Source organism: Opisthorchis viverrini (assembly GCF_000715545.1).
Source record: "Opisthorchis viverrini unplaced genomic scaffold opera_v5_196, whole genome shotgun sequence".
In the NCBI taxonomy this organism is placed as follows: domain Eukaryota; kingdom Metazoa; phylum Platyhelminthes; class Trematoda; order Opisthorchiida; family Opisthorchiidae; genus Opisthorchis; species Opisthorchis viverrini.
The window spans coordinates 122744-149657 of record NW_008751851.1 but is presented as its reverse complement, the minus strand read 5'-3'; the positions used below and the strand labels follow the sequence as shown (position 1 = coordinate 149657).

Below are 26914 nucleotides of genomic sequence, written 5' to 3'. Positions count from 1 at the left end.
CGGCCATTGGATATGCACTGCTGACGAGCTCTAATAGGAGCAAAACTCGAGTCCAGTGCTTCCCCTTGTTTGGTGTGGACTCACCGAAGTAATTACTCCAGAACGGGAACACGAACGTTCAAACGAGAGTGGTGTGGATATGAGATTTCGTTGAATATCTCCGTAACGGGTATTCGAGACAGCCTGCACGCTGCACATTTCGCACAATATCAGTGCCACAAGGGACTTGGGCTAGAATGCAGCTCCAGCGATTTTTATCCTCCATGTAGGCTTATAACATAACTACTTGCGCGTTTTGTTCTGCACAAGGTAACCTCCCAGTACACATTCCCAACGCCCAAGTGACGGTTGAGTAGTACTCGGCCTCATCTAGTTGACGTAGATCAATCAGTGTGTGTGTTCATCCAACTCTCCCTATCTAGTACCCCAGTTTTTTTCACCCTAATGTGAATGCCCTATCTGTAAGGAAGAAAACAGCTGTACCTCATCCATTCCATCATTTAAAACACTCACAAGGAGCATGCGTAACAGCACCGCAATGGGCTTTTCTTCGAGGTTCTTTTAGTTCCGCTCTTGTGGTTACTACTACCACTCATGAAGTTTTATTTATTGCAGTGGAAACTGAAATGGTACAAGATATGGTCGGTTTATTTCTCTATGCCTTGGCGACTCCTGTGGTCAATAACTTGTGAAAAAATTCGCAAATGTTCAAAGCTTTATTCTTTTAGATTTTGTCAGGAATTTTTACAAGTGAATTTATGCTCGACTCTGTGTCCACATCACTCAACCATTGAAGTTTCCATGCAGCAATTTGATACCCTCTCGATTTTTGAACATCCAAACCCTGTTTAAGCACCAGCTCGATGGTGATTCCCTGAAAGTCTGTGGACTCTGCTTGGGGTTACAATCTCTGCGTATGCCAGTCGACCGACTTGCTCGAAAGGTTCTTTTTGAACGAGCCACTGGACGTCAAACAATTACTTGGCAGCGGTGTATAAAAGCCATTACCAGCAAACTCAGGTGCGTTGGTCATCGGCGTCTTCCTGGATGGGGACCCTAAAATGGGCCACATCAATGGTTAAAGAAATTGACAGACATGGCCTAGTCGCGCCCTCACTGGCGTTCGTGCATCCAAGCTATCGCCTTCAATGCATAGCTCCCTCCCCGATACGCCCACTTAACAGTTTACTGGTGTAACGGTAATACTACTGATGGGGAGGCACGCGAGTAGTATGTGTTGTTCGTAGAATTTCGCTTTGCGTCTATTGAAAAAGGAAGATCTGTTGCGGAATTCGTGGAGCCACTTTGTAACACTTGCTTGGATTTGACCGACGAATGAGTGGATTCAATGGATCTCCAGGAAAGTTCAAGAAGACTCGTTCGGGAGAAGATCGGTGTTCAGTTTTTGTAATTAAGATGCAGATTAGAGTTTTGCTTCCTTGTTCATTGATCTGTAACCGGTCAGTTGGCATTTCCGAATGAGTAACTCCGCAGCAAAGGCCTTCTTCCTTTCACTGGTAGTCTTGTATTCAGGCACCAATTCATCATCTCCTGCCTCCAATGCGCAGCTACCTACCCCACCTACCCCAAATCATCGGGGAACTAAACTGGGCCAGCTACAACCACTGTACGACAAGCACGCGGTTCTCACAGCCACTGGTGATTCACTCCGAGTGCGTTAGGTCGGCGTACTACTAGGAAAAAGCCAAATAATAAAGTGAGCACTCCACGATCACTTACGGGGACATTCTCTTCTTTTCCCAAACCTCGTACCTGAAAAGTAAGTGACAAAATATAGAACGGAAGAATTAATTTCTTTATATGTTATGCAGGGGACACTGACACGATTCTAGTTGCATTCCTATATTCAAGCATCTCTGTACGCACCAACACAGAATTAATTCAGGTTGGCCGGCTTGAATAAATAACAGAAAAATATAGGCAGGTTCGAGTATTTCATCAAGAATCTCTTTATATTTAGCCCATAATTTACCTGGTTCTAGCCAAAACGTTGATCCCCGTTGATAGGGAAATGTTCAGAACCCTCGAGCTTACTCGAGATCTAATTATACATATTCTATTAGATTCAGTGAGGCTATGGTGTACCTGTCACTCTCCTGTCGATCCAGCACAACCGAAACAGTTCTTCCTGGATATCTGCGGATTGTACATCATTCTGCTTGGAGAGTATGGTCCTATATGGAGACGTGAATGAATTAACCGACGACATCTGTGCTGCACTAACTAATACATTGTCAGTATTTGTTGCAATGCCAGGCCTGCTAGTGCCTGTCAACAGGCGTTTGCAAGATGACCTACAAATCCGGCTCCAACTGTCTGTGTTATAGCTATGTTGAAATATCGAGTGACCGACCAATCCAGATCGGATGCACGTCAACCAGTGCGTAGAATGATATTCCGTACCGGCACCATACAGACTCAATAAGTAACAGTGAACTCACCATCATCTCGGCAAAGGTGAAAATTGTGACCGAATCTTTGACTTTCTTCATCAGTTTCTGGCGATCATCTTCATCCATCTTGATAACAACGAGATAACGCAGGTATCTGCTCCCTCGCTTTATTAAGGATTGGGCACGTTCGAACGTGTCGCAAACAACCAAGGAGACTTCCGCTGTGTGTACAGATGTGTAATTATAAAACGAGCTTTGGAAGATCAAAATAATTACAGGTTTGTTAGGCTCATAGAAATGTCCCCAAATGGGCACAGACACCTGTGGGCTTCAGAAAGCATGGACATACGGCGAACAAATTTCGGCTGATTACTTTCAGTGTCGGGTGTCCGGAGTCCAAACCCCATACAGTTAGGAATGAGCCCTGATGATTGGCCCTGGTGCGAGCAAAACTTGAGTCCAGTGCTTCTGCCCTTTGGTGTAGACTCACCGAAATAATTGTCCCAGGGCATGAGCAGAAATGTTTACAGAAGACTGATGTGAGACTTTGAAGTCTCAATAGAGGTTCTATTCTGCCGGATGTTTCCTATTGAAATGAGACTGTTTTTGAATGTAGACTGACACTACTCGCAGAAACTTAGAGATGCATCTTATAGCTTCACACGTGAATTACCGTCAAAGAATAAAAATTCTGAAAATCGCATAAGACACCCAATTGTGAGTCGGTCACAGCGAGTTCGGCAAACTGGATAGTGTGCTCGTATGGTGGTGGTAGTGCCGTGGTCTGTTGTTGCCTATTAACCACCGGATTAACCAAGTGGATAACTGATGTTTCAGGCGTCCAAGAGGTTCATGAGACGTATACTTGTGATCCCCCAACAAGAAGAAACACCTGCTCCTTTTACTCAGCCGCAGGACCAAACCTCAAATGAGAGATCTGTAACACGTAAAAGGATGGACAAATTGGTCGCCTTATTATCCTGGCCCATTTCTTGCTACTATAAAGAGAAAGTTATCGTTCACTTCACTGTGCTCTTTAGAATCAGCTCGGCAGAACTGAAGTACCGTAGAACGGCAGTGGTATTCGTAACGGCATGTTTCATTTGTCCGTGATTGGTGGAACCGCACACATCGTGTTACAGCATAAACTAACAAGCCTTTGTAATCCAAAACAAACGGGTGTTTTGTTGTTATACATCGTTGTTACATCGTCCCGAAACTAAAGAATTTCAAGTGACCCACAAATCACCACATTGGGAAGCAACTAATCTGACTACGTATTAGAAACAGCAGTTAAGTGCAACCAAAGAAGTAGTTTGCAATTGCGTTATAATGGTGAATAGTTTCTTGAGGAATCCTGATATAGCTGACCCCCAAAATACCTAATCAAAAATGTGCACTTGTCACAAGCTTTAACCAAGTCCAGTAAACTTCTTCTGAAGTTGATTTTGTTAAATGACCTTGCGTTCATCCTTAGATCTGGTATGTTGACTGTGCTGACCACTCTTTTTTCTAAATGGGAGATAACGCTGCTCCTTCGAAAGTGACAGGCTGTTCATGATAACGGAAATTTGAAAGTGATTCTAGAAACAATGGACCAGAGTTCGGCTAAAACTTTTAGTGTCAAGTTGCGAAGATCCAGATAAATGATCTTGTAGGAGTTGACTCCTACTAGAATACCTTGACTAATCAGCAACTCTTCGGTTCAGTGGCTGAAGGCTTTTTGCGGGACAGGTGCTCGAAACCCAAGAACATATTATGATATCGCGATAAACAAAAACTCACTCTGGTTCAGTATATGATCCATTGCTTCGTCGCCCAGTGTGTCGTACAACGGCAAAGCCACCCATCCAAAGTATCCACATGCGAGCTCTGAGTACACCCACTAGACATAGGATAGTAAGGGAAAGGAGTTATGAATATCTGATCCACTAGGATTCGCTGAGTTCAAAACTCCCCTTTTTTCTGACCGGCTTCGATAAGAGGGATGGAGGGTTGCATGAGCGAAAAACATGAATCTTCGTGTTCAGAGGTATTCCTGGAGAGTTAGTTCCGAGACAAACATATAAAGCCACTAATTGGTAGAGTATTTGCAATTGGTCGACATGACAAATGGATAGGGCTGTTATAGGGGTAGAACACGTTTAGTTTATGATACCAAAAAGCTTTATAAATTTCATATCCAGAATATCAGAATCCGGATAGTCATTCTACATGTTGACCTAAGTTGTCCTACGCCAAACAGTCGGGATGCACTCTAGAACCCTTTCGGCCTCATTGAGAATAATCAACACTGTGAACCTCACAGCTAAGAAAACCAAACACCGCTACATTCCGGCTACTGTTTTAGGCCTACACGTTTCAGCTGGGAATGGGTGATCCGGCAGCGTGATTAACCTCACGTAATTCTCCGTTACTCTTCACCCCAATTGATTCCTCGATGACGGACTCCTCAGATGATGAATCCTCGTTGGATTTTTGAGATACCTTCCTACGCAAGCACATTACTCGAGCATTCCGGGCAGTAATAGGTTATTGAAGTGCTATATCTCGTTTTGTCTTGCAAGTAAAATGGGTATTCTCATCAGGTAGGAAGCATCAGAACACCAACTTAGGCTGCGTTCACACGAAGGCTGAAACCTCAAAGCAAGGATTTGTGATCCGCTTATCAACTGAAAGAAGTGGGCTTCCTAATACTTCGGCAGTATATGTTTAAAACCAGAAGAGATTTCGGATTTGGTTGCAGAATCCAAATGTCTTAATACCGACTCACGTATTGTGAGAGGAATTCTTCCTCACCGGACTGACTGAATGGAACATCAGTGAAAAGTAGGGATTTCGGCTCACTGGTATTCTATCACAGCTTAGTGGTTACCCGTTACTAGAGCGAACATTGACCTGTGGTCACTAAATTAAAGACCAAGTATAACAAGTCTAAAGCGAACGAGAGCACTTAACCCGCGTCTCAGCTTTGATAGAATCTTTCTGCAAGTCAGATCTTCAGCGGTAACAGAGATCAAACTCCGGTACGTGCACAAGGCACACTTGAAAACGGGTACATAGGTTTGCGAGAAAACCGACAGTAGATCTGTGAAAACTGCTTGACATCTTGATAGACCGTCAACTGATCGCCCTAAACCTACTGATTTATAGCTCCCGTGTAAGGACATGAAGGTCAGGCCAATCGGTGGAATGTTCCCAAAAGCCTGCACCTAGAGAGAATATCGAGCCACTCATTCGCTCGCGTTTTTCGCCGGACTTCCAGTATACATTGACTTCATTTTCTGGATGAAATTTCCACTAGAACATGAACATTTCGTATTGCCATCAACTTATGATTAATCTGCCCAAACGGAGTTCATTTCATGTTGCATTTTAATTTACCACATGAGAAATGTCACACCAGCAGCCAAGTACCACGGATCTATGTGATGTGAACCACGTGACTGAGCGCTCCATGCTCATGACCGAATGCTACAGTCCTCAGCTACTGGTCTGGGGCTCGAATTCACTATGAATTCATGATACGCGCCCAACAAGGTCAAAAACAGCTGCAGCAGAAACTATCACGTCAAATGGTCCAGGCCTGACCCGCCGGTCAGGTTTCTGTTTCTTATCGATCCATCCGACAGACGGTTTAAGCGGGATATCAAGGCCATTCTCGTCAAGCTGGATGCAAATGAGTCCACCTCATTCATCCTGACCAAGTTTCACCAGTTTTCGGAGTAAATGTGCTGGGATTTTTGGAACTGATATGAACAAAACCAGGTCTCGGTCGACGCTTGATGATCAAAGTATTGCTAGCGAATTACAAATAATGAAGTCAATTAGTGCCTTTGTCATGTCCAGAAGTGGAAAACCGGCCAAGAAACATCAGGTTTTACCGCGATCTGATCTGATTAACATACATATTGATAAAATTCAACGCTACCTACTCGAGTCCTCCCATAAATTGTTTGGGAAACATGATGCCCTCTAAATGTGACAAGTATCACTGATCATGTGTATGGTTTGCAAGAAATGATGGATGGTCGACTGGACAATAAATGATGTCGAATCGTTCACCAAATAGCCTTGACGACATAAAGTCATGAAATGGCTTGTCATCGATGAACTTTTACCGTGAATGTACACTACGGCCTTCTCAAAGAGAAAGTGAGAGCGTGTGCTCGCTGAAGTATTCTATGTTTGGCGAACCACAGTTTGGCTTGTACAGCAGGAACGTGGACGTCGTTGGTTTATCCAATGTACTCAGTGAGAACAAGAAATACATATTTTCCTGACATGACACTATGCCACTTATATACCTGCTGAAATCTCCGCTGCAGGCCATTAACGGCTCTGTACCTTTTAGAACTCACCAGAAAGACGCATTCCCAGAGTTTCCGCCAATCCTCCGTTCGCCCTGAACACCAAATGGTACGCGGTTGACGAAAGGCACTCATTTGTAAATTGCTTTGGCGTCAGCGAAAAACTAACCAAGCTGAATTTCTCAGTTATGATATTCTTAATCCGAAAGTATTAGACTAAGCTCTCTTCAATTTGTACGATGTTTGAGATGTCGCAATATATTTTACAACACAACACTATCCTCCCCCCAGTTTGACTTACACATGAGTGTATTTATAAAGTTTCGGTAAAACCGGAGATTCGGCATATGAACAGGCGAGGATACGACAAAGTTCCGGGAAGTTACGGCGAACTGAGGCAGATGGGCAGTGCTTCCACAAACGTCAGACTGTAGAGAAGAGGTAGCAGTTTTTCTGATGAACCCGTCAGGACCGTGTAAGCTTCAGGTTGATTTTATGAAAAGACTAATTTGAACCAAGTAAGGATCCTGGTGACAGCCAAACTTTTGATGAAAGTATATGGCAGTCATTTTCAAAAAAGGACACCATCCAGGCCCACATGCTTCTTACGGTAAAAGCGATTGAATCCTCAGACACATTATCGTATGTCATTCAAGTCTCAAAACCACAGGCGAAAGCACCTCCCATGACGAAATAAGGACAGATATACAAAAGAGATCGGACGTTCAGTCACGTCACCAGCCACCAGTCACAACAGGACCAACCCAGATCGTCCGCAGAGTCTGACAGAATACCAACATCGATCAAAAGAAGTCGGCCAGACGTAGCATAAGCTGGTACGGTAAGATTAGTTGAAATGCCGTCGCTGTGAAAGTCATATCACATGACCTTTCAACCTGCCCTGCACACACCGCGCACGCTGCTAGAGCCACTTAAACCCCCGAATGCCCAATCAAACTGGACATTATTTTTCCAGAGAATATTTGCGTATGTTGATCTCCAATCATCTAGCCAGTAGTGTGTGATGTTATTAATCATCGCCGATAAGCTCACCACTAGATATCTGTTGACCTAACGACGAGATCAAAACAACGTTAACGTTTATCAGTTAATAGTTTGCTACAGAGGAGAATGTTCGTCGCTCAAGTAGCGTAGATGGTCATCGGTTTGTTTGCTGAGCTGGGCAATTTGATTGCGAACGTTTCCTTATCAGTCGAAGTGATATCATCAATGCGTTGTTATGGAGCGTAACGATGGGTGTTTTTGCGTTGAGTAGTGTTGCGTGTGTGTTGGTCTAGATGCTTCTAGCCGGGACTGACATTCGCTCAAAATTAGTCGTTCGACTGGGTGATTCCATTGTTGAGTAGTGTTGCGTGTGTGTTGGTCTAAGTGCTTCTAGCCGGGACTGACATTCGCTCACAATTAGTCGTTCGACTGGGTGATTCCATTGGCTGCTCTGTTATCCTGTGTCCTGATTGATCGGTGGCCACGTGACCTTTCAATTTGTCCTCCCCCGCACTCGCTGGAGTGAAGTCTGCCCTTGGTCGTTCTGGGAGTGGAGTTTGTGAATCCGATAATCGGCTCTCCTGTTGTTGAACGTAGTGGTACGAAAATTGGATCCATTCGATTGTATGGGTTTATCGAGTCCACCATGAAGTACCATGATTGCAGAACTTCCCCTCCATGTCACATACCTCCGTATACCAAAATGTTTTCGTTTCCCAGATTGAATTCGCGGTCATCTTCATCTTCGTGTATGGATATTAAGGGCACTGGTGGCCACATTATATTCCTTCATTCTTATGCATAATTTCCTCCCAGTTTGTCCAATTAGAATTTTGTTGCAGTCGTTACCGTTAATTGCTAAATCTGTTCTTCTTCGATTTATCTTGGTTGCCTTTCGGTCTTGAGATCCGTTTCCGTATAGCAGCATTCGGTTTGTGGGATACGAGGATTCTTTTTAGAAGTTAGGATATATTCCTAATGTAAGGTAGACCTATCTGCCTGGTAGCTTGCTCTTGCTGTTGCTGTTGTTGGGATGTCTTGCTCTTCAATCATTTCTTTGTTCTGGAATACACTGAATGGATGATTTTATTCTTTCTTCTGTAATTCTCTGGTGCTGTAATGTGTCTCTGCCCTCTTGAACAGGGTCTGGAGGCAGCTCTTCATGTGTTTAGTGGATGATTGCTGTTGTAGTCCGGTATTTGGTCCATATATGTCTCTTTCCAGAGTTCTATGCACCTTCCTTCCATTTGTTTCTCTCCAGTTCGATTGAAAACTTGATATATTCAAACTTGGTGTTGAGCAGTTCTTGCACACTGTGTACTGCATTTCGTTCCATGATGACAAAGATATCATGTGCGTAGCGGATCCATACCTTTGGATTGATGATTTATAGTACCGCGCGCTCTATCTAGTCTTTGCATTACCGCCTCAGCCATAAATCCTGATATTGGAGGTTTCATTGGAGTTCTTTTCAGCTGTTGACATATTTGTCCATTAAAGCTAATGTGTATATCCATGCAAAAGCCCAATAGCCTGCATAATCTTTCAGGTTTCATGGTTCCTGTCATGTTTGGATTATGGCACCTCTCGCGAGGTTGTGGTTAACTGAACTGAACAGTGATGTGACATCAAAGGAAAGCATGATTTCATCGTTCTCCATACTGACTTCGCGTAGTTTACGTAGCAATTGGCCATGGTTGCGTGTTCCGATCCAGGAGTCAAGTGTTTCAATTTTCTCCATAAATCTTTTTGTTAATTTGTTAGATGGACTACTTGGAAGTAAAACGATTGGACTCCTTTCTTTGTGCACCTTTGGTAGTCCATAGAATTGTGCAATTTTGGTGTCATCGGCTTTCATTTTCCATCGTTCCTGGCTGGCTCTCTCGTGTGTTGTTTGCAATTGCTTGACCGTCGTGTTGATTCGATTGATGAAGTTTGAAGTCGGGTCATGATTAGTTGAATTGTAGCAGTTGTTTGGCTTTTTCAACATAATGTCTTGTCCGTTACCACTGTGATGTGTCTTCCGGCAATGTTTTCTAAGTACGTCTCTTACTTGTTTGGAATTCAATTCCGGAACAGTTGTCTCTCGGATCTGCTGTTGAACCTCCCAAGGACACTTCGATTGGCCTCAAGGAGTGTTCTAAGCTGGATAGGTAATCTTTGTGGGACGCGCCTTTGACATTAAAGTTGAGCCCTTTCATCGGAAGTTCCTGGTCAGTTGTGCTGAGTAGGCAGCCAGATAAGTTTTTCTATCCAAACGTCTCAAGTGTTTTTTTGACATTTAACATGAGTTCATGCAATTTCCTAACCATGGGTGCTAAACTTTTGGTCTAGGCATTTTCTACTCGGCGTCCCATTGCTGCTTCAATTTCTACCAAGTGGTGTGAACCAATTGTAGTCAGACTGTCTGTCTTGCTGTCGATGACTGCTCTTTCGTATCTTATAAGAAGACTGTGGGCATCTGCTATGATTAAGTTCATCATTCGTTCTATATGTTCCATTCAAGAGGCACCTTTAATTGTGGTGCAGTTGTGGCAGTCACTTTCTCGGGAAATGGTGGAGTTGATCGTGGGGTAATCGTCATTACGATATTTCACCAGATAGGTGGTTATACGACGATCGGTTTCGGCCAACTCCTCCCACGCACACCCAGTACTTAGAAGTAAGTGTGAAAAAAGGTCGCTGGGTTTTGAAATCGTTATAGATACTACAAGATGATGGCACTTGTGGTGTACCGGGCGAACGGTATCTTCGAGTGACGCGTAATACCAGGACCTCCGGAGCTGGGTTTCTATATGGTATTATTAATGAGGACTAATCACAAATTATACAAACCTCAACAGTAGACGCTCGTCCAAAACAAATGATCCACTTGGACTACAAAAGTACAAACCAGAGGAGCAAACAGGCTCCCACGTGAGACAGTCACACGAGCACAGAGTTGACCAGCTGGCCGGATGACCTCAAGGCTAAATGAGTGAGTTGGTAAGGACAAACAAACGGCAGTTCATGAACACGCACTAAAAACAAAAGTGGGGCGGGTTTTACAAATAGGGACAGAATAGACATGGGGAATTTCTAGTGTCAACGTGATGGACAATAAAGTAGTGTGAGCGGACAAGCAGTTAGTCAGAAGAAAAAATAGGTAAAAGGTCAACCTTGCTTCTGCGTAAAAAAGTTTTCTATATTGTATGGAACCAAAATTAAAAACGAGACAGCCCTCAACCCGAAAACAATGAAGTTCATGAAAACAGTTCAACTTACCTCGGGTGAATTTCTTCCATAAAGCCCAACAATAGCTCCACTTGGGAGAATAGAACGGAGTGCACTACCGAAAGCCAAAGTATCTCTTCGTGTCTACAGAATAATTTGAGTTTATCGTTGACATTCGAGCACGACGTTACCTGTCTGTAGGTGCTCCAAACGGCTGCCGCATCAAAGTTGCTCCTCTGTCCGAAGCACGGCTGATCACCTGTGAAACAAAATAGGCCGCCATAACTACATTTCAAAACAACGTCGGGTTCTCTTACAGAGTGGGTATAATTTGGAAAGTAAATTTTGGAGCGTAGAAGCTGAATCGAAAATGCATGTTACGTGAAAGACCTAATTACTCGAAAATCAGGCCTAGGAGTTGGACTTTTGTGGTCAAACTTAGATCCAAGGTGAAGATGGTTGGTCGATTATTCACAGTTAATTGTCCGTAAGCAAGACAGGGGTTTGGAAGCCAGGTCCATGGTTAGACATTGTCAAGGTGACAGTGTCAAAAGTGGGATTTTGGATCGTGTTATCACCAACCCGATGCAGTGACCCTTCATTTCGCGCGGTCGTGGCCCGTTTACTGCTTAGCTGTCTAACGACCTAGAATAGAAGACAACAGCCAGTTAGGAGGCTGTTGTATGCATGTATGAACGATTTTGACTAAGCGTGACTCGTCAGGACGAGCGGAGGTACCTCAACAATACCAAGTAAAATTAAACAGTGGAGTGATTTTTATGGACAGGATTACAGATAGCTCATTGAGTACAGCTGGAGACTGGCGGAAACAAAAAAATATGTCACAAGTCATTGCAAGTAGAAGGTAGATCCTTTCCAGTAAAAACATTCACTGACTTTAAATTTTCCTGCTGTCATTCGATAAACTCATTCCCTAATGGGTTAGGGGTCGCCAGGCTCCAGACTTACAATCTGCAGAAAGGCTCAAGGCTCAATCTTTGAACAGACTGTCTGAGAGTGTAGCCTAGGTAAGACAAGGACAAACATCCGAAGACCACATGTTGTTCAAGATGCGTTTATGAAAGCTCTCAGTGCGTTCAGTCCACTTCAGTGCAGTTTGGCAACCGTGAGCTATGCATGTATGTGCGGTGGTTCATGTCACCACAGATTATGGCAGGGGGTAATTTGTGACAGATGGGCCAACGAGAAAAAACATTAAAAACGAGACAAGAAGGAACTGTGGGTGAATGATCAAGAGAAAGGGAATGGATACAACGCCGCCCCAGGTTACTTGACTTGTCAGCGAGCACATTCAACCGTCTTCGTGGTAGGTCTTTGGTGCCCCAGTCTCGCAGGCGACTGCACCATGGTAGTTTTCCATGTTCCGTCTGCAGGTTATGCGAAATCCCTCGTAAGGCATCGTCCAGGCACATTCTGTCTCAGCAAACAGTGGCACACAGAGCACATAATTGGACAAACAGCTGATTTTTGCCAAAAATCGTTCATCGCAGTTTGGCATTACTAAGTCGGTGCTCTTATGATACATGTGCCAGATATCGATTTTCAAATATGAGGAATCTTCTGTTGTAACGCTATGCTGTACAACCGTAAGGTGACATTGGGCACACTGCTGAGTTGTTTGCATCAACACCGGATGTGCCCAACTGGAATGAAAGCGGAATAGGCATTGATGATTCCAGCATGCACTTCATTAGCAGTGATCTCATTAGATGGTAAGTCTACCAGTAATTACGATGCGATTATCAGGTTAATTGATAAACTAACTCTGTCTTGCAGTAGTCTCTGCATTTTAAAGGTGTAGACCCCATACCAAATCGCAGGACAAAAGTGTCAAGAGCACTAATCGCTTCTTGTGCCTAGATTGTCTGAAGCAAATAGTGCAGTATCTTCCGTACGCTCCAAGTCTCCAAGGTCTTCTCCAGTGAGATGCTCGATTACGATGTTGAAATGTGAGAGTGTCCTTGACGGACACCAATTTTGATACTGAACTGAGGGGATCAGGCTCGGCGAACTTTCATGCATCACCAAGGGTTAGGATATGAGGATAGGAGAAGCTTGATGAAAATATATGAATATCTGTGAAGGATGGACCAAAGACCAGTGTGATGGACTGACTGGAAAGCTTATTCCGGGTCTAAGAAGGCCTTCTTCGTGTGTGACAGTTTCGTAAAAACTCCTCAGGTAACTACATGGTTGACTCATCGGCAACCTGGATGGAATCCGGCTTGTTTAGCACGACCATAAATGCACCTATGATAGCAAGCTTAAGAAGAATGATACCTGTGATCGACATAGAATCGATGATGGCCTAACTGATACACCGGCTGTCTTCATATTAAGGCCCCACAACATTTCTGGAGACAGGAGTATCATGAGACATCTACCATCCCTCCGTCACTCCATTCATCTTCCAAATTTTTGCACACATTTCACCAGACTGAACAGGTCCTCAAACACGGCAGATCGAGATCGGGTGGGTTGTTAACTTCCAAAACACAGATTTCGTTTCCGCCTTCACTTTATGTTGAAACAGAGCAGTTCGCGTCCCAATATATGTAGCTGCTAGTGAATCGATCGTTACATTGAGCATCTAAACTTGGCCTAGGTGTTCTTCGAAGTGCTCCAAATCAGCCGGTTGGATATGCTATGAAATTTTGAGGTAGCTTCCCACATAACAATCTTACTGATTTGCAACTTCCTTGACCAGGTGTTGTAGAGAGCATTTTGACTATTACAGTCTCCACCGGCTGTTCCAGTTGTCGGTCTTTGGTAGCCAACGTCTCTCTCGGTCCGCCTGAAATCTGCGTATCAGGTGTTGCTTCGGAGGTTTTCTCATGAAATCGTACTGTTCTGCACTTCGGGAAAGGACATGGGTGATTGTGAGACTTAACTCGAATTTAACCGTGGCTCATTTTATGGAGGCACATTGTCAAACGCCGAATTTGCAGATTGTCGAGTTCCAAAACAGACTACATTTGACTCACCAGTATTTTTCGCTTTCACAGGTTGTTCAAATAGTAACGTCTCATAGACTGCAATGACGGCTCAAGCTTGTAGGCAGTCTCCTCAGCCTCCGGGAATCGAGCTAGAACATGGTCCCACAAAATAGGGTATAAATTGGCTACGTGGACTTTCTCCAAAAACGAGCGACAGTCCTGAACACAAGTTCGCCGTTGATAACTATCTGTTATGGAGTCATTCCGAGTGCTCGGCTTGGAGGATGCCAGTTCACAAGATGCTCACTGCCGACCAATGTCAGTGACGTTCTTGTTGTGAGTTTCGATCTAGACTGGCTGAGTGAATGTCTGGAGGTGTAGGTGCCTCGGAATGATTGTGGTAAGTAGGCACTAAATCCCTTCCCTGTCCACTTTTATTATTTTCTTTACAATAAGGCTTTCAAATAAACCGTGGTTGTACGGCACTGAAGCAGCGGTGTTGAACACTGATGTCATGCTGTCGATGATGATGACTCCCAGCAGTCATTTGTTCAAAGGAATCCAGTCAATTTGGGTGTCTTCAGCTGCGGCACCAAAATGTTATACTCATCCCCCTGAAACCACTGTGAGCCGTTTCAAGATTTCTTGATGCTTGGAGAGTGAGCCATAAACCTTCTTAAGATACACTTCCGTGGTAGGGTTTTGTATGCCTGTTCCGGAGACAGACTAAACATCGATTTCTAAAGAGGAAGTATGAGGAAGGTAGGTTTGTTGACCTACGGTGATGCATTGATCAGATTCATTGCTGATGGTACAATATGCGTAGGTTTTGTTTTTTCCGGGTCCAGGGCTAGGAATCTAGGGAGTTTTATTGATATATGTAGTAAATGAATTGGACGCTGATAAATTAAGAAGCTTAGCCCCTAATCTTATACAGAGTGGATAGGTGTTTGCTCTAAGTACTCAAGCCAAAGACGGGGATTTGTCAAAGTCATTTCGCGTAGAGCCTCCAACTCAAAAGTCTGACTCACAAGGCAGTGGGTGAATGTACGGTTTTATTCCGGGGGGGGGGGGCTAACCCAAGAGGGTAACCCGGCAGACAGCAGTTTTTAAGGTTTTCTTAGGAGACCCTTTTCAAGGTCAATGATTCTACAGTCTGACCCACTTGATTGTGGCAGGCTTGCGCAGTCCAATGCCACAGCATATAATATATATTTGCTCCTTGTCTTTGCACCCATTATGGCTGATGGCCACGGGTGACTGCTGAGCAATCCGAATGTGCAGTCTCTGGGAGTTGACATTTTCTAACTCGTTCTCCTTCAGGTTAGTGAAACGTCTCTGCCTCCGTAAGTATAAACATGCCAGTCCCCCGGAAAATATATCTAACAACTTGCAGACCTTGTCATCCGACTAACTCCAACCATTCGTAGCTAGCTGCTCTCTAAACGTTGAAATTTCACTGACCATTGCATTCTTACTTAACGTTGAACAACAAAGCTTAACCCGCGGGATAATAACAATATTCAAGCCCAACTACCACGTCAAGGTGCAGCTATTTATTAAGCCTGTGTTCCAACTGGACTGGAATGTTGCTGAGCCATCATTAACTGGCCGATATTCGGAACCAGCTGTCACCCACCCATTTGACCCTTTGTGATACGGCGGGCTAAAAATGCAGGGGATAGTCTTTACCCTTAGCATCACGTTTATTCCTGAGAGTAGAACTACAAATTCTGGCCCACGGACTTCAAAGTGTAGTGGGATAATAATAAGCTGTCTATCTTCTGGGTCGATTCTTCCTAGCTAATCGGCGTATCCCGATGCCTTTCTGTAGACAGTTTTCTCAGCTGTTTCTGTCGATTTAACTGGTGAAATTTGTGTGAGTTCCCCATATCTTACCCCGAAATTCCACATCTTTTGACCCGACGCAAGTGGAGATAATTCCTATTAGTTTCTCTTTGTTGACCGAGATCCTTCATTGTACTACGAGCGTATACTGCATTGGACTAACCCAAATCCGAAGGGAAGAAAAAACCAGAAGGAGGATGACAACTAATTTGTGATGCTTTCACCGTTACTGTCCACACGTCTCGGTTTGACCAAATGATAACTGTTCTTTGGTACTTTAGCGCTGATGCATAATCAGAGTAAAATTTTGAAGGCATTTAAAAACTATACGCGTATGGTCGGAGAAGCCGTTGTTTAGATACGTAGCTTTCCAAAAGATTCGGTCAAAAATCGGCCTGGTTGTTGTAGTAATAACAAAAAAACCTCAGAGCTGAGAGCACGAACAGAACTCTGTCGACCTTGAGCAACGTGAATGTCACAAGGCAACGTCTACTGACGACACCACTTCAAGATGGTGAAATGTCAAACGACAAGAAGTGTTTACTGAAATTCATATCAAGTGTGAATCACACTGATGTCTGATTGAACATGTGTAAATAGAAACATCTTCCCAAACGCACCGTATTTTTCTGCCACAAAATCGACGAGGCCTTTCATGCTTCGCACACAGGTTTCCTCCCTGGACCACTCCAGTGGTGATACTCGAATGTCTTTCTGGATTTCAATGGAAAACAAAAAGGGAACCTGATGGGTTTATGGAAGCAAAAAACATTTTGTTCCCCCCCCCCACGAGGTTAGAGCAGGGGGACGAATTGACAGCGTTCCGAAGCGGTCCGTGACCACATGGTCAAAAACACCTTGGACTAGTTATTGAATGGATAACACAGAACAACAGTATCGCCAGAAAGTTGATGAATTTTTGCATCAGTTGATTCAAATGCCATACCAATCGGACAAAATCACTATTTTAGCATATGATAACTGCAGCAGTCGCCTTCATTTAACCTGTTGCATCACCCTGGCATTTGAGGACATTTCTCAAAGTTCCAGGAACTGTTCAACACACGAAACTGTTTTTACTTCCAGGGATTTGCATCACTTTCGGCTTTTTAGGGGTGAAGTCAGTCTATAATGAAAAGTCAAGGCGACCATTTGTGTGGCGGAAAGATAAGTGAGAGTACTGTTTTACATGCGTAATTCAGAGTGGCGTAAACAGAGAGGTGGTCAACCCTTGACTTGGCAGAGAAGTATGAAGGAGATCACGAAACGCTTGGGTGCTGCCGGTGCTACTCGCCTTCCAGGATAGGGACCGCGTGATCCTCACTGTGCCTGGTTGGAGACACTACAAGATATGGCTGCCAACCGATGTCCCTGGTGTTCTTGTTGTCAGCTTCTTATCCAGATTGCCTGAGTAAATGTCTGGAGGTGTAGGCACCTCGAAATGATTGTGGTAAGCTAGCACTAAGTCCCTTCTCTGTCCACATTCACTCTTTGCTTTACAATAAGGCTTTCAAATAAATCATGGCTGTACGTCAGTGAAGTATCGGTGTTGAACACTGATGTCATGCTGTCGATGATGATGATGATCCTCTCTAGGTGCCAGGATTTTGTTGGTTTCGAATCTCACTACGAAATCGTCATAGGCGTGATATGTTAATGATGTTCAACGAAGATAAAGTAGCTCTATTGCGCTTCTCGGCCTCCCATTTGTACAATATCTCTTACAGTGTGCTCTGTGCATCAACAGATTGTGTGTCAGATAAGTACAATACTCTCCTGGAAAACAGAAGTTTTGACCACGCGTGACCGCGGAGTCTGTCAGGTGCAAGGTGTATCCATAAACGCGGCTCAAAATCCCTGGTTGTTTCTTGTCGCGGAAAATATTGCGAACTTTTCATAGTTGCCTATATTTTCCTTCAGTAATGCTCGTCTGTAATTGCAAATTCTTCTAATGCGTTTCTCAAATGAATATTTACGTGACTGACCTGAATCCAACTTCTGCCAGCCTTGTGTGAGTTGGATCTGAGGTAGCTCAGCCTTTAAGGCACCAAGGTCCCCTGTTGGGACCCAAACTCAGCATCTTGAATACCCTTGTGTGGGCTAGGCCCGCGTGCTTCCTTCAGGTGCCATGGCAGGTAAGCGTCTAAAGCGAGCTACAAGTGAATGATTATCGTTGATACTATTATTTATCTGGCGTGACTGGCTAATTCTGTCCCTCTTGTTGTCTCAAATTCCATCGAAAGTATCACTAATTACCTTAACTTGTCTTCACTGTGGACACCCAATCGTCATGAAAGAAATTCATCTGTCGAGGAATGACAAAAACTCAGCAAGATCATCCAATGATTTTAGGCGCTAAGGTGGGGTATATATTTTGGCGTTGATTTAGTTTCATCTTTCCGAACCGCAGTTGGAAAATTAAGGTCAAACCAGTCGGTAAGTAATGGCGTGTCAGGATGATTTGATTCACGCGGTGGAATCGAAAAGATTTATTGAACTCGAACTATTACTAAAGCCAATTTAGTGAACTACTCGTGCCTTCCTTCTGGCCCAAAAAGACGCTATTATTCCTCACGTTAACTTTGCCAAGCGCAAAACTTCTAGCCACCATTTACTGCGTCTAGTGAACAAGTGTACACGTCTTCAATGAAGTAAAGAAACGAAACCTACGCTGGAGGTCGGCACATTTGTTCAACAAAGACAAGAAATAGTGTCAGTGCGGGAATTATCATTGATCAGAATGACGTCACCAAGCGTAATTCGTCCAGACACTTTTCATAAAGGAAACTACTCACAAGATTGCTGGAAACTCGTCGACAGCCCAGGACCGGTTTCACCCTTCTTGTGGCCCATCGGGTAGGCGCAGTCCTTAATGAAAATATGCTGCGATATCTCGAATATCGTCCCAACTGAATCATGAGGCGGCCTGCATGCGGCACATTCAGTTGTAGAATATCATAAACGAGAGATTTAGTTGAGTCTCTCGTGAGAACCAAATTGATTTGAAAATTAGTGTATTTCAAGAAAACAGTCCAATTTGGGTTCAATTAGATCATAAGGTTGACGGAAACTCGTGGACTGCGCCTACCTGATGAGCCACAAGAAGGGCGAAACCGGTCGTGGGCTGTCGACGAGTTTTCAGCAATCTTGTGAGTAGTTTCCTTTATGAAAAGTGTCTGGACGAATTACGCTTGGTGACGTCATTCTGATCAATGATAATTCCCGCACTCGAAGGTAGAAGAAAAACAATAACAAATAATACTTGTTCTGCTGCAACTGCCTTTGTTGCATAGCCGCGGAATAACCTGAGGGAATTACGACGGCCCAGATCCTACCAGGTCACCTAAGCCTACACAGAATTTGGGTTTGGTTCTTCCATTCTGTAATTTTGCGTCTCGACCGTAGAGGTTTCCGAGCATAACCGTTTGAGGTGTCCATACTAAAAAGATTTTAAAGTGGGTAAAAGCACACCACTTGTTTGAAATCTGAGTTTGACACACATCCAACTTCCCTGTGTACAGGGTTTCTTTGCCCCAGGATTCATGTATTTCGAATTGTGATGTTGCCTTTGAGATATCCTGGTTTTGTGTACCTTGCCATAAGAGGAAAGGTGCTTTTTCTCTGGTAGCAGTCCCGATGTTCAGTCCAATTCAAATGTTCTCAACTGTGTGTCAGCGTTGTTCCAAAGGTTAGTTTATCAGTACCAAAGGCGTTTAAAACCCCGGTGGTGAATTCTTTTTCTCGAGAGGATTGCCTAAAACTCCGGTGAGATAAGGGAAATGGCAAGCATATTCACGGAACCGAAACATGATCATTCGCATAACAAGTAGACTGAGGCAGGCCGAGGGTCATTTGCCATCTTATATACTACTCGAGCAAGCAAATAACATGTTTTGAAAGGACATGTGCCAATGGGAAGTAGTCAGATGTCATGCACGATTAGACTCGAAAAGTGGAAGTGGTTTCCGATCAGATGGCTTTACAACGAGTGAATATATTGTGAGTTCAAAGGCTGTTGAACAGTAAAAAGTTCACAACTTGTTGGTTACCGCAGCAGGTGAGAAAGAAACAGCCGCTCTCAAGTTTATGCCAAAATTTCACACCGCCAACCAGGCATCTGATTGGGATTCTTTCATAAGCTTGAGGCTGGCGCGATTAGACAACCCTTCTTATCTCATCTAAACAACAACGCCGCGTCTAAAGTGGATTGGGAGGTTGGCAACAAGACAAAAAACAGGTTTAAGCTCTTTGACAAGGTTTTTAAGATAGGATAAACATGATTTTATCCGTAATATTCCGAGACAAGAATAAGTCAGGCAAACACTACCACCATAAGGTTGTCCAAGAATGTGCAAGGCTTAAAATTAGCGTTGAATCTTATAAGTACTTCCTAATTTTTGCAGCTAGAGTATGGATTTCGTGTTCGCCCTACTGCAAAAACACTAGCAGAGTTTCTCATTCAGTCAGGTCTGTGATTTCAAAACAGTGTCTAACTGACGAACGATCTGGTCATGCCATCATCGGATGACGAGTGTGAAGGTCACATGTACATCAATACACCCCCACGAATTAAATGATTCTCGGTTTCAAAGTCCCGTAGAAGAGAAGAAAAAACACCAGGAATTAGCGATTGTTGAGAAAGGTTAGACCGTATGAGATCAAAAATTTACAAAGGAAATCACGAAAATTAAAGTTTCATTAAATGAAACAAAATTCGTCGATCTTTTCAGAGAAAAATATGGGAAATTTCACGTGTTCCTTTAGAAAGTTAAACACGTGTTATGGCGGACACTACTGATGGTGTATGCGAGTAGTATGTAATTTGCTCGTAACTCCGCCTCGCGTCTCTTAGAAGGCATATTACAGAACTTGTGGAACTGCTGTGCAGCGTTTGTTTACACTTGTGTGACAGTCAAGTAACACGCACAAAAGTTAAAGCAGACACGTGAGAACGGTCAGTTTTTAAAAACAAGATGCACATGAGACGTTTACGTTCCTGCCGATTAGTTTGCAACTGCTAATAAACAGCTCCTCGGAGAAAGGCTTCCCATTTTCATAAAGGAAACTACTCACGAGGTTGCTGAAAACTCTTCGAAAGCCCACGATCGGTTTCACCCTTTTTGGGGCTCATCAGGTAGGCGCAGTTTCGGGAAAACCAAATTGATTTGCAAATGACTGCACTTCTCGAAAAGAGTCTAATTTGGGTTCAAGTAGAACACAAGATTGACGGAAACTCGGGGACTGCGCCTACCTGATGAGCCACAAGAAGGGCGAAACCGGTCCTGGGCTGTCGACGAGTTTCCAGCAATCTTGTGAGTAGTTTCCTTTATGAAAATATACTGCGATATCTCGAATATCGTGCCAACTGAATCATGAGGCGGCCTGTGTGCGGCACATTCAGTTGTAAAATATCATGAACGAGAGATTAGGTTGAGTCTCTTGTGAAAACCAAATTGATTTGCAAATGGGTTTATTTCTCGAAAGGCTTTCCCCTTATTTTGCTTATGAATGTCAGTTTTTTTAACAGCCGTTGCTCAGTTAAGACAATAATCTGCCTACTGATGTACAGTTAGAGAGTTTTGTCTGGTTAGTTAGCGACTCTCGAGAAACATCTAATTACTACGAGGGTAGGAATTTTAATTTTTAGCAGCTGTTTGAATTTAGAACGTTGTTGGTTTTCAAAAGACTATGAGTTATGTCACAGTGGAAACTCTGACGAAATGATTGTATTCCAGATGAATGTTTCATTGCACCCCGACGGAACTCATTGAACACTCGAGAGGGCAGTGAACTGTTTTGCCGCAACCGCGTTTACACATCAAATACGGTCCCCGTTCCAAGAGGAATAATCCACATTTAAGTATGATTTTCTTTTGTCTTGAAGCGGTAGTATGATAATCTTTTCACATTTCATACCCTCGTACAATTAATACCAGACATTCTCTCAAAGCACCGAAAGGTTCTACTAAGTTCACAGTATACTTTATTTTACAAACGATACTTAATATGATTCTCTATAGATTCCCCGGAGAGTGCCTTAGAAGCCTGGCTTTGCTTGGTTTCATACTGGGCCTGAGTCTAGTCTTCTTGATGGAGTCAGCTAGGAAGAACTCAAACGTATTCAAATGTCATCAATTTCAAGAATATTTGGGAATGTAGATGTCACGAAGATCAGGTTCCTGAAGGTTATCCCAGAATACCCGAAACGTAGCGAGCCACTCAACTCCACTATGCGCCAATCAGACAGCGTTGGACTAAGGTCGGGCAGTGTCCCGCCAATATTTAGCGCCAAACTGCTGTACCTTCGTACTCGTTTGTTGCAATAAAGCTGTTGTGTTTCTTGTTGGCGAGTCTTTTTTTCTGGCACTAGGCACTGAAGCGGAAACAGCAGTCAGATACAACAGTAGAACTTTATAAATTTGAATATCTTGACTAGTATCTTGACTAAAGTATAATGAGACTGTATGAACCGAACAAACCTGGCCGTTTCTGAAAGAATGCCAAGCCAAGTGGCTTGTATTCAGGGGGACAACTGTACTATGTGATAACTTTCATCAGGTGTTTCCAGGTCAGATCATTGACAAATCGGGACCAGCCAGCACATTTCTGAGCAACCACACGTACATCCGTGATGAGCAGATATCCCGTATTTTTCTATCGTGCACTAAAATACACCTAGAGTTAAACAGCAAATTGATCACTCCAGTAGTTTGTAGCAAACGTCGCACTTTCAACCAAGGTCCTTGAAAAAGGTTACGCTCGACACAACACGTCAGGCTTTCCGGTTAACACTATGGTATTTTTGACAAACCTGAATTGAGGTGTAATATTTCATGCAAAAAAACATTTCGATCAGAGTTGATCTGTAACTCCCGAAATTCTGTAACATTTGATCATCAAAGAGTGTAAAATATGAGGCAGCTCACCGAAGCATGGTTTACACAAAAAGGTTAACTGCTTTTTTGCACACAAAAGATCACGTCATGGCTACATGAGCTATTAAAGCAACTTCACAAAGTCAACTACTTTCCCAAATCGACTAAGGAACTTACCACTTTGTCAATCGCCCTCGACTGAGAGGTCAAATCATATTTCCGTTGCAGCTTTTTCGTATGACATCCACTCATTTTTTGGTATGGTAGTGAGGATGAAGTGGATGTTGACTTATTAAAGATAGACGGCACGCCAATGATTGGTTAATACTTTGAACCAATCACCCATCAGAAGTAAGCAACCAGCAGTTGAAGCCAGCTGTTTCCAGTGGAACGGTCCTCGTTGTCTGACATATACACTGCCATATCCCCACAAAAGTGATCACGCCACCGTACTATTCTTGGAAGTTTGTGATCTTCGAGGAAGGAAACCAGATTAAGTCGGGAACCATCAACGATATCTCCATAAAACACTCCCCAAATATACAGAGAGACATCAACTGGGGAGCAGAATAACAGAAGCGTTTAATACTTGCCATCTGTGAGCAACGTTTGAACCAAGTGCCCGAAAAACGGATGCCCCCTCATTCATTTTAGGCCGTGCGTTTTTCTATGTACTATGAAGTATCCCCTCCTACCACAATTACTTCAACCACTAGTATAAGCAGAAAGTCTCTTCCATGGGAATCCGTCTATTAGTAAACACCAGCTAACCAATTACAAGCTATTGAAGAGGAAATTAGATGTTTCATATGCCCATAGATTTTATAAACTGATCATTCTCGCGCGACTTATTCAATTTTTATGTTCAAACGTTGACTATTATAGGACTGTAAACGAACAGTCCAAAGAAGTTCCACAAATTCCGTAAGAAACTTCACCTTCCATTAGACGCGGAGAGGAGTTTCGATACGACCACCAACTAATCTCATGCCTCATTAGTAGTATATGTCGTTAAACTGGTAGTAGGTCAGTGATTTAACCGAATCAAGCGAACTCTCCAACCGATTCGATGAACAAAATGTCACACCTTCATGGAGTGCCCGGAAACGCTGTAAATTCCGGCCAAGACGGACTACAACCGTGGACACCCTCTTCATGAATTGGGAAGGACCACTATTTCCTCAGACCAACATCCATATAGGCGATGTCGATTCAGAATTCTTCTATATGGCTTATCGATTACGCAAGGCATCGATAGCACTGTCAAAGAAACGCTGTTGGACGTCCCAGCCAAATAATTTAGGAATTTTGAAATTATTGTGAACTCTTACTTAAAACCTAATTGTACATTGAAACGATTCACTGGAAATGCTTGTTATAAGCCGGGTTTCAACGATCTCAGTATGTCATCATCTCCGAAGCGTACATTGAAAAATGATTCCATTTTTGACTGTATTACATTCAGAAACATTTGAAACAAAGGCGTATCAGTTTACCTGAGGTTTGACTTAATCCATCCTTAGTTATATCAGATCTATCTCAACCAACAAAAGGACTGTCAGTGAATTGATTTCCCAAAGGTCCCGTAATAGACCCTAATAAACAAGTAACATCTAACAGAATGATTTCATCCTGATTTAGAAAACTCAAGTTATTCAACGGTAAAAACCTAGGTCGTTGTATCATTCTAGGATTGAACACCGATCCAGTGCACACAATGCAAACGGTTTCCAAACCAGAGCGGATTCCGACTTCATTAGCCGGATCTATCATGTCGGAAGTGTAGGTAAACTTTCTAAACTGCAGCATCGAGTAAGCCGTTTCGGAGCTCAAAGCCTCTAATAATTATTTATTTCAATGACACCTTTCACCTCATTCATTGCTTCTGGTCCCACTTATGAGGAGAGCAATGCGTCAGCACATTTCATCAGTTCCTGGCCATAGTACAGTGGCCACGGTCAACTGTCATACGTTTGCAATAGAGTCATCTTGTGTTGGCACCGTGTGACTTCAGATAGACGAAACAAAGCCACGAAGTGGTTCGGACTTGTACGTTATATCACTCGGAGCTCTATAGGCTAGGCAGTGTGTCACACCAACCAGACCAAATATGTCCATCTGAATGAAAGCTAAGGGAGAGAGACGGTATCTCATAGAATGACAATAGGTGATCGAAAAGGTCAGAATCTTTGTTGCAAGAAATCCCAACCATTTAATACTGTGTAACTTACGAAAAAGGAGGATGGTAAAATGCAACAGCCGAATCTGCAAGATATGCAACGGAGCTTGAGCTAATAGCACCAACGGTCTGTCGAATTTGTGTGGGTCATCGGGCCGTGCCTGCGCAAAGACAGGATTTTTACGCCTTCGGCATTAGTGTACGAAATACGGATGGACAGCAAGAAAGGACCGTTCGTAATTGCAAATACGCAGACCTCGAGCGATCTCCATAGGTCAACTCTGTGGCCGTTCTAGCAGTCCCTTCCCTAATGGAAGCCTGGAATCCAGGCCTCAACGGTGTACGCGAGATTTGTTCGCTTGTAGGTCGCGCGAATCGTCGAATGATCTGTTCCCTGAAACAAGCAAATAGGCGTGGCATGAGAGTTGATATGGTTATTTTGAAACCCTGTTGTCTTGGAAACAAGGGTATGGTAAAGTAATAGTGATAGTTCGTTTTCCCTGTTATCAGAAAACACACCGGATGGGTTGTATAGGGAAATTTGCACGTAGAACAAAAGGAAGTTTTTAGCGCTCACACTATATGCACTCTCCAGTTTGCATTTCAGAAGAAAAAGGGTTGTAGGATTCCTGTTGGCTGCCAGAGCTTGCTCCCACCTGCAGACAGTAAGATGCTCGACTGGATTTGTGGAGCGATGACACTGATGAGAATCGAGAAAAGACAACGCCCGATCACAGTTCGGTGTGCTACATATTTATTTATTTCATAGGCAGTCCTACCCATTCGAATACACAGTGACCATTCCATCAGGTAATTTTCCAGGTACTAAATAGTCGACCCCGATATCACAGAAAAAAAGACAGCTTTCCCAAGGTAACCTTTGATGAAACTTATCACACACTTTCGTGGAATCCATGCAGGTGATATCCACAACTGAAAGTATGTTGGCTTTAGATATTCCACTTTCTGCCTCTCTCTGTAGCTGATTAGATGAATGGCTAATAGGCTCTACTGCTCAATATTTGTCTTTATACAGTAGGCGCTTGTGAATTTTATAATCCAAGAAAAGATAAGAAAGAATGTGGTGGATCGATAATTAGGATGGCGCGATCAGTTACAATTCTGAGAATCATTCCAAGCTCGAAAGAACCGGTATTGTTATTTTTATACAGAGCTTTTGGAAGGACCTAGTGAGAGGTTCGCAGAGCCATTTCGGAGATCCAGTTATTTTGATTTTGAAGTTTATTGAATGACAGATTTACTTTTACCGTGTGTCGTCTTTTTTACGAGATTTGTAGAATGACTGTGTGTGCAATAGCAGTCATTCAATATTTCGTCCGTAGTCATATTGAGGTTGTCACTATAGGTACTGCCATGGTCCTGGCTGAATGAATTAGTCTTCAAAAACTAGCAAGGTGGTCGCCAGTTCGAATCTTCCAGCACACTCGCGAGATGCGCATCGCTGATTATACTAAGAATGAAAAAGCTGCACAGTGCGCTTCGGCATTTCGCCACTAAACGATCTCACTCAAAGGACGGAACCTCTGGCACAGTAATGATTTGTTATCAATTTGCTGATCTTGTTGCTCCCAAAATTACCACAGGAATTATCCAGTGATATTTGTTCTTATCAATGGCCACCGGCTAATACATCTGCTATGTGGTTCCACGAGGAGAATTCGCCTGACGTCTGTATACTCTTCTTGAAGAAATCCAAAACCATCACTAGGTACTTGATGATCCAACAGTTCACAGTTCATGCTTTTACGTACTACAGACTAACCCGAGCAACCGTGGTGGGTGGAGATAGTAAAGTCAGATAGAACAACAGCGTCGTCACGTTGGTCACGTGGTCACATTGGCCGGGGAGGGTAATATGCACAGTTTCTAGCATTGATGAAACGGATGTGTGTGTGTGTGTGTGTGTGTGTGTGTGTGTGTGTGTGTGTGTGTGTGTGTGTGTGTGTGTGTGTGTGTGTGTGTGTGTGTGTGTGTGTGTGTGTGTGTGTGTGTGTGTGTGTGTGTGTGTGTGTGTGTGTGTGTGTGTGTGTGTGTGTGTGTGTGTGTGTGTGTGTGTGTGTGTGTGTGTGTGTGTGTGTGTGTGTGTGTGTGT

General features: G+C 43.4%; 1 protein-coding gene across 1 annotated transcript in view; it reads right to left on the bottom strand.

Annotated features, from left to right (window-relative positions):
* Positions 1-22874, bottom strand: part of T265_07956 (hypothetical protein) — a gene marked incomplete at both ends in the record, with an annotated part of 53237 nt that extends 30363 nt beyond the window's left edge. Inside the window, 7 exons of the mRNA XM_009173627.1 lie at positions 1741-1773; positions 2463-2635; positions 4200-4299; positions 10994-11086; positions 11134-11201; positions 16368-16461; positions 22800-22874. Coding sequence (XP_009171891.1) covers positions 1741-1773; positions 2463-2635; positions 4200-4299; positions 10994-11086; positions 11134-11201; positions 16368-16461; positions 22800-22874 — 636 coding nt within the window. The remainder of the gene's footprint in view (positions 1-1740; positions 1774-2462; positions 2636-4199; positions 4300-10993; positions 11087-11133; positions 11202-16367; positions 16462-22799) is intronic.
* Between the last annotated feature and the right edge of the window lie 4040 nt (positions 22875-26914).